The sequence below is a fragment of the Rhincodon typus genome, chromosome 48 (genome assembly GCF_021869965.1).
Source record: "Rhincodon typus isolate 14 chromosome 48, sRhiTyp1.1, whole genome shotgun sequence".
NCBI classification, from domain to species: domain Eukaryota; kingdom Metazoa; phylum Chordata; class Chondrichthyes; order Orectolobiformes; family Rhincodontidae; genus Rhincodon; species Rhincodon typus.
In genome coordinates this window covers 4,534,709-4,542,843 of record NC_063379.1, presented here as the reverse complement: position 1 = coordinate 4,542,843, position 8,135 = coordinate 4,534,709, and the positions used below count along the sequence as shown (strand labels likewise).

Here is an 8,135-nt window from a genome sequence, read left to right as displayed (position 1 = left end):
GGTTTGTGTCTCCCCCTCTTGATTCGCGCCCCCCTTACCTCCATCTCTTGATTCGCGCCCCCTTCCACCCTCTTGCTTTGTGCCCTCTCCCTCCCCCTCCCTCCCGATTTGTGCCCCCCACTCTGTCTGTCCCTCCCTCCCAGTTTGTGCCCCCACCTCATTTTTTAACTTCAAAATTTTTCCTCCTGCCCTCAACTTGCCCCTCCCAAGTTTTTTCGCCACTGCCCTCAGTTTCTATCTACTCGTCATTTTCCTTACCTCGACTTTTCTCCCCATCTCATTTTTTTTTCTTCCTCCCTTAGATTTTTCCCCACCATCTTCATATTTTCCCTTTTTCCCCCCCCCCCCCCATTTTTTCCCCCCTTCCTCTCCAATTCCCCCCCCCCCACCCCAACCTTGGATGTACAAAATCCACTCCTTCTCTGTCCAGGTCTCTCCTTTTTCTGGTCCCTGCCCTGCCCTGCCCTGCCATGCCATGATATTTACACCCCTGTGTTAATTTAGAAAATAGGTTTGGAGGGGGGAAACAGCCATTGGGTTGGGAAGGAGAGGAAGAGGCTGTCTCGGCAAGTGAGGCCCAGGCTTCCTCTGAGGCCTACTGTTCCCAGGAAAAATAACTCTCACTTTCAGACGGGAAGGATTCATTTCTTCCTTCCCCAACAGTGTAAAAACAAGAAGTCTGTCCGTTTCTCTTTGAGTATTTCTTGGGAAGAATTGTGGAGAATTCAACCCCTGGGAGAGCAGAAAGGAAATGGATGCTTCTTTTTTGCTTTTGTTTTCTGCTCTTAAAAAAAGAAGAGGCAGAGCTATTCATCTCATCAAAGTTGTGGGATGTGGGAAGGAGGAAACAAAATGACCAAGGAATCTTCACAGGGAAAAGGAAAGACTGGATTTATCACATTTTTTTAAAAACAAAAATGTGGAAAATTCTCTTTCAGCAGTTGTCATTCGTTAATCTTTTTTCTCTGTACATTATTAGGCAGACAGAAGATCTGGATGTTTCTCAAAGCAAGTCTTTAATCATTTTTTTTAACTTTTAAGCTGTGGAGATATAGTTTTTCAGATTTATTCAATCAAAAACATCGAGAGGAAAAAGGAGACTTAATGAGAATAGAAAATAAGATTAGATTATTTTAACTTAATCCATTGGGATTACGAAAAGAATACAGTTACAAATTTCCATTTTCATTTAAAAGCATCCTGAAGAGAAAAATTTAAGGGGTACAGGTTTGTGTTTTTTGACATTTCCTTTAGATTTAAATGCAGAGAATAAATATTATCTTATTTCTCTTAAACCCTCAGCAAAGAGAAGAGAAAGGAGGGGAGCAAGTTGACCTCTCCAGGACTAAATGGCCTCACCAGAAGGATGGATGGAATTTGACGATTCTCCCTGCCGAAGAGTGTGTCTGCTGATTTAAAAGACAGACGGTTAATATCTTGCACTGCAACTGGAATTTAAGTTTGACTGTCGGCCAAAAAGTGTTTCCACCTCTTCCTCATTTTCTTTTTAAGCTTCCTTGCTCTGGTTATTGGTTTTATAAGTGATTTAAAAACTCTCCTTGGCTGTTTAGGAAGCAATTTTTGGATTCAATTTTTCTCTCTAGGAATTGCCCTCAAGAAGAGAGAGGCAGACAGAAGGAACTCTTCGAATTGGATTGGAATTTACTTGTATGTGTGAACTTGAGATCAAGTGGGAACGTTTGGTTGAAGTGGAAGAATTCAGAGCGTTATCACTGGTCCCTTCCCTCAACTGTCACCAGCATCAACAGTTTTGCCTGTCGTTTCCGACAAATTGGGTGTCGGGGGGTGATCACTGGATCTTGAGCTGGTTTGTTTGGTGTTTGCCCCCACTGGATTTATTTCTTTAGGATCTGGCCTCTGCATATTTGAAGAAAAGACCAGGGAAGAAAATTAAAAGGAGAGAGTTGATTGTGCACTTGCTGATTTTTTTTTTTACTGTCTTTTATAATCTCCTGCACCACCCTACCACCAAAAAGCGTCCCCCTACTCCCAAGTTGGTATATCTATTCTGTGCGTGCAAAGAGATACTCTCGCCATTTTACGGTCAAGAATTGAATCCCACGTAACACTGCCTTGAGAGTCTGAAATCGGAAGGAGACGGAGTGGGGGAAATCAGATACAGTGGCAAAGATTTGTAAAGCAGCAGTGGGAAAGAGCTGAAAAGATTTTTCTGTTGCTTTGGCAATTGGATTTAAAACCTTGCTGGCATAGCCCCTCACATTTCCTCCCCCACTCCGTCTCATACCTTAGAGCACTGCCTGATCCTAGATTTCTGCCTTGATTTCCACCCTCTTTCACCCCAACAATCTGTTTAATTATCAGCTTGCTTTATCTGAGCTCCGTCCACTTTAGTACCAGGCTCCAATGTCTGATTTCTTCTCCCCTCTACACCCCTACCCTCCTGTAACCTTGAAGGTCAACCTAAGCTGCTGATAAGAATTGGAGTTTACACTAGAGTTTCATTGTCCAAAAAGGTCCCAGTTTTCCTGTTGATGCCCATCTAGGAAGAAATCCTTGGTTCTTCTTCCCCAACGCCAACAGAAAGCTACATTGGATAGAAAAATAAATTGCCATTTATTCCATAAACCATTTCCTAACAAGTTAGCTCACTTTCTCACTTCCAGACCCAGATTGAATCTTGCCTGCAACTCTGTTTTCCGCTAGATGTTATCGGTTGGTTGATCCTGGTGTGAGGTGTAGAGTTTTGACTGTCTTATCTTGAACAAGCTCCTCCATGTAGTTTCAGCAACTGACCCCATTTTGGAGCAGTTCCCATATAGATTTCCTGGTGCCCTAGCTTTGTTTAGGGTTTCAGGTCCGTACGTTTGCTTTTTAAAAGAGCACACCATCATCCACCCCTGTCAAAAGAACATTAAATCTGCACCCCATCTTCAGGTGTGTAATCAAGATTTGCCTATCTCAGCGTGCTCTGTATCCATCCTTAGTGTTTTCCTCCATTCTTCATCCGCCTTGTCCTTTACTCAGTCCTCCAGTTTTGACAGTCTCTTGCTACCATTTCTCTACCTTCCTCCAATGCTGGACCAGACACATCAGGATCTCAGTCAGTGATTCATCCCATCCCACCACCATTGTCTTCCCCTGTCCCCCCCTTAACCCACCACAACAGTTACCCTGGGCTATGCTGCTGAGCAGGGCTGCTGACCGAGCAACATGCCATTGGGAACGGAGAGGAAATTCAAACCCAGCAAGTACATCCCGGTGTCGGCAGCTGCCACTTTTCTTGTGGGATCCACCTCCCTGTTCTTCGTTTTTCCGTAAGTATTTGTTAGTCTTGCTGTGTGGGTGCGCAGGTTGTTTATAAAGGTATCAGCCACACTCCTCCACTGACCCAAAAAACACAATGTTGATAAATCTGATCCAGCCAAAAGAGTTGTGGCTGAGTGCCCACTTGGGAGGGTGTGGAGTCAAGATTCGGATGACCTGGTGTAGGAGCTTGCTGTGTGAAACTTGGTTTCCAATGTGATGCTCAGAGTACTTTGGCAATGCGATGCCATGGGGATGTCCTGAATGACAAAACCAGCTAAATAAAAGAGAGACTATAAGTGAGAGGCTGGAAAAGCCCAGCAGGTCAGACAGCATCCGAGGGGCAGGTAAGTCAAAGTTTCAGGCTGAAACCCTGTGTCAGGACTGGGGAGGGGGTGAGGAGCGCAGAAATAAACAGAGGGAGAGAGCTTGGGGGGGCGGGGGGGGGGGGCGAGGCGGGGTGGGAGAGATGATGATAGGTGGATGTAGGTAGGGGGTTATTGTGATTCCCTGTGGGAAGGGTGGAGCAGGCAAGTGAGTGGGAAGATGGACAGGTTCGATCAGGTCAGGAGGGGGAGGGCTGGACATGGAATGAGGCTGGGGGTGGAGAGATTTTGAAGCTGATGTAGTCAATGTTAAAGCCATTGGGCTGTAAGCTTCCAAGGCACAATATCGGGTGTTCTTCCAGTTTACGTTTAGCCTCACTCTGGCAGTGGAGAATGTCAAGGATGGACATGTTGTCAGGGAAATGGGAAGGGGAATTAAAATGAATGGCAACCAGAAGATCGGGTTGGTTGTTATTTGCAGAGTGCAGATGCTCCACAAAACTGGTCCCGAGTCTGCATTTGGTCTCCCCAATATAGAGGAGACCGCATTGGGAGCAACGAATGCAGTAGATAAAGTTGGATGAGGTGTAGGTGAATCTGCAAGGATTATTTTGGGCCTTAGACGGAGGTGAGAGGAGATGTGGGGGCAGAGATTACAGGCAGTTGCGGGCATGCTACAGTCAGGAGGATGTGCAACAAGGAAAGGAAGATTTTGAAATTTGATTTTTGTTTTCCCTGTCCATATTGCTTCATCCTGATTTGGTTCTTTTCAAAGTCCTCTTGGATTGTGGGAATATTCTGCCTGCTATCGGTCATCATGGCATCGTGTTGAGTTTTTAACAGCTTGTTTGAAGAATTGTCATTTGCATGCAGATAAACGGTTGGTTGAAGTTTACTGTTTTGATAAGAAATTTGAGCGTTGTGACTAGGGGCACAGATTGTCCTTAAGGTGATGAGGACTCTAGTCATTCCTGCAATGTCAGCATCAAGCATGCTCAGGACAAGTACAACATGGGATTAGATACAGTGTAGAGTTCTGTCTAACAATGTCCTGATGGTCTGTCACCCACTTGTCAGCACTGAGTGCTCCCAGAAGGAGTACAACACTGGTTAGGTACAGTATGGAGCTCCCCCTATGTTACCTGGATGGTGTGGAATTAAAGGAAGGATGGAATGAAGTAACGTGGTTTAATTCTCTCGGGTTGCACCAGATTTAATGTCTGGCTTAAGAATGCTCATTCTTTCCTCCTGCACTGTACTTGAAAAGTTGTGACCTTCAATCTAGACCGAATTTGAACTCGAGTATCATTGATTTCCCGATTGGAAAGAAAATCCTTTATCCTTTGTCTTGCATTTTTCTCCTTTACCTTTCCACTGAAGGTGGTGGCAACAGATGTTTGTCACAGTGATCCTTGGGCTGGAATTGTTGCTGTCTGAAGAGAGACTGCGTAGAATTATCGTATGCTCTCTAGAGATTAGAGGGGATCTCAATTGAAGTGTATAAAATTGTTCGCGTTTTTGACAGATCTCCCCCCAACTCGGAGAAATGGAGTCTAGAACTAGGGCTATTGGGCATGTCAGTCACAGAATGAATGGCTGGACTAATATAAGAAGTCATGTCTTCACTTGAAGGGTTGGGGATCTCTCATGATCCGCACTCCCCTCCCAAAACCTGCACCCCCCCGCCCCCCCCCCTAAGAAAACTGTGCTCGCTCAGTTCTTGAATACATTCGGGACTGAGATTGAGAGATTTTTGGACACTGAGGGAATTGACTAATATGGGAAATGGGTGGGGAAAGTGGAGCTGAGGGCAAAAGTCAGCTGTGATCTCATTGGCAGAGCAGGCATGAAGGTCTGAATGACCACCCCCCAACCCCCACCCCCCTACTTAAATCTGTAGTGTCATTCTGATCAGGCAGAGTGACAGCCAAGCATTGAGCAGCTGTGGCTGTTGCCACAGCTGAGTGAGAATGTTGACCTTCTCCTATTCAGCAGTGGTTCTCACGGCAGTTGTGCTTGCGAAAGATTGTGTTTCTTCCGTGCCTTGTGTTGGTGAAAGTCTGAGTTCTGTAAAAGGAAGGATTGCCTTCGGTGGTGTGTTCTATAAATAAACGCTGCCATTGCTCCTTCACAGCCCAGTGAAGTCAGGCAGGCCTCAGCAACATTTCCAATTCCAATCTGGGCCTATGCTAATTCCACTGACCTCATCCAATGCTGATGGAGAGGCAGGGAAGAGGGAGCTGCAGTCTGCCTCGACAACATGGTGTTTTTAAAAAAAAAAAAAAAGCCTTCCCAGGATTTGGATACAGTTGCATTCATAATCTATCTGCAGATAGATAGAAGGGGTGAAAGGAAAATAATTTGGAAGCCTTCGTACTCCCCATCTGCTGGTTCCTGCTACTGAGCAATATTCCTTCAGCATCTTGAATCTTCACCATTTCCCACCCAAGGCTGAGGGAAGCAAGAAGGCCCCACAAGAGTCCAAAGATATTGGCCGTAGTCATGTGTTCTAAACTTCCGCAGCCTCAAACTGAGACCTGAATGAGCTGCCAGTTTAATATCTCAGAAGACCACTCTTGTGTCACAGGAATGGAGATTCTAGAACTAGGGCTGTTGGGGGTGATAGTCACAGAACAAAGGATTGGACTAATATGAGAAGCCTCTGGGGCAAGGCTATACTGTGGCTATGAATGATTTTTGCATCTGTGATAGTTCCTGCCCACGGACAGTAAGACTGAGTTCAGCTACATTAGCTTGGCGGTAGGACAGGGCAAGTTGTGACTGAAACCAAGTGTGTTATGTTTGATGCAGTGGAGAAATGGAGAGAAACTGGCAGTGTTCAGCAAAATGAGACTGATGGTTGTGTTCGTCTTAGTGTGTATTGTTCTAGCTCAGTGCAGAAGAACAGGATTGAGAATTTGCACCATAGAAACAGATTATTCAGCCCAAAAGTTCCACGATAATGCTTCTCCACACAAGTCTTCTCTCGCCTCTTGCTCATGTTTTATCTAACTTTCCCTTTAAACACAATAATGCTGTTCACCTCACATGCTCCTCATGGGAGCAAGTTCCACATTCTCCCCACTTTTCAGGTGACTAAATTTCTGATTTCACAACTGAAATTAATAACTGTCTTATGTTGATGGGGCCCCCTAGTCTAGCCTCACCTATAATTGGCAACATCCACCCTATCAAAGACCCTATCACTCAATCCTGTTTTTGTTTTTCTTGAGAAAATAGCTTCTACCTGTTCATTGATGAGGACTTTCGGTTCTAGTATAATCCTTGTGAACCTCTGTAGCACTTTCTTCAGTGTGTATAAATCCTTTATTAAAATACAGTGACCAGAGCTGTGTGCAGTCAGCAAATTGTAGAGATCATTTTGTGGGTAACCGTAGTGTCCCTCTTCTGTTGATGACCCAGGCTGTAATTTTTAGGATAGTCACTGGAGCGAAATACTGGAGGTCTGGTCAAGTCTTTGTAACCATATCCTGGCAAGATTCAGCCCCTTGAATAGAGGAAGGAGGATCAATGCAAAACAATCTCTGCCAACTAGACGTTTGTTTTTTCCTGTTCTTGTTGGTAAAGCTGCACTGTTGTTTTGAGCTCATCAAATGAGGGCCTTCATTCCCGAGGGAAGTGAAAGGTTTCCATTCTGCACTCTGTTAGCATTGAGCTCTCTTAGATACCCGTGACATACTCCATATACACTTGCCCTTGTGAGGATCAGCATTTGAAATCAACACTGAGGATTTTGTAAAAGGCTGCACTCAAAACTTTTGAAAGTAGAAGGGCCTTTTCTCTCTGCTACTTCATTTACTGGTCTCTGCCCACCCAGGAGAGATGTCCTGAATTATTGTTGAAATCACACAACACCAGGTTATAGTCCAACAGGGTTATTAGAAAACACAAACTTGCACCTTGGTCCTCCAAGTGTTAGTCTAACACTGATACCTGAAGAACGACTGAGGATCTGAAAGCTTGAGTTTTCTGAAGAAGGGTCCCAACCCGAACCGTCAACTTTCCTGCTCCTCTGATGCTGCCTGGCCCTGCTGTTTTCCTCCAGAATTATTGTTGAGTTCGGTTTTTTAACTTTTTCACGTGCTCAGTCACTGCACCCAAGTTTCCTAACTGGTACGTGTTAGGAGTCCCATTGCAGTATTTTGCAAGTGATCAGAGGAGTTCTGCCCGATGCCATGGCCAGTATTATCCCTCAATTAAAACCAGTGAAAATGGTTATCTGAACTAACAAGGTGTAGAGCTGGATGAACACAGCAGGCCAAGCAGCATCAGAGGAGCAGGAAAGCTGACGTTTTGGGCCTAGACCCTTCTTCAGAAATGGGGGAGGGGAAGGGGATTCTGAAATAAACAGGGAGCGAGGGGGAGGCAGACAGAAGATGGATAAAGGAGACAGATGGGTCAAAGAGGCGGGGATGGAGCCAGTAAAGGTGAGTGTCGGTGGGGAGTTAGGGAGGGGATAGGTCAGTCCAGGGAGGACGGACAGGTCAAGGGGGCGGGATGAGG

General features: G+C 45.3%; 1 protein-coding gene across 3 annotated transcripts in view; it reads left to right on the top strand.

Moving 5' to 3' along the window:
• Positions 1-8,135, top strand: part of LOC109921972 (zinc finger DHHC-type palmitoyltransferase 5) — a 69,149-nt gene that overhangs the window by 477 nt on the left and 60,537 nt on the right. Inside the window, exons 2-3 of one of the 3 annotated variants that reach the window (XM_048620721.1) lie at positions 1,303-1,428; positions 1,605-3,296. In XM_048620721.1, the coding sequence (XP_048476678.1) occupies positions 3,193-3,296 (104 nt within the window). In that variant the 5' untranslated portion in view covers positions 1,303-1,428; positions 1,605-3,192. Of the gene's footprint in view, positions 1-1,302; positions 3,297-8,135 lie in introns of all 3 variants that reach the window. The other 2 variants (XM_048620720.1, XM_048620722.1) reach the window with 2 other exon arrangements.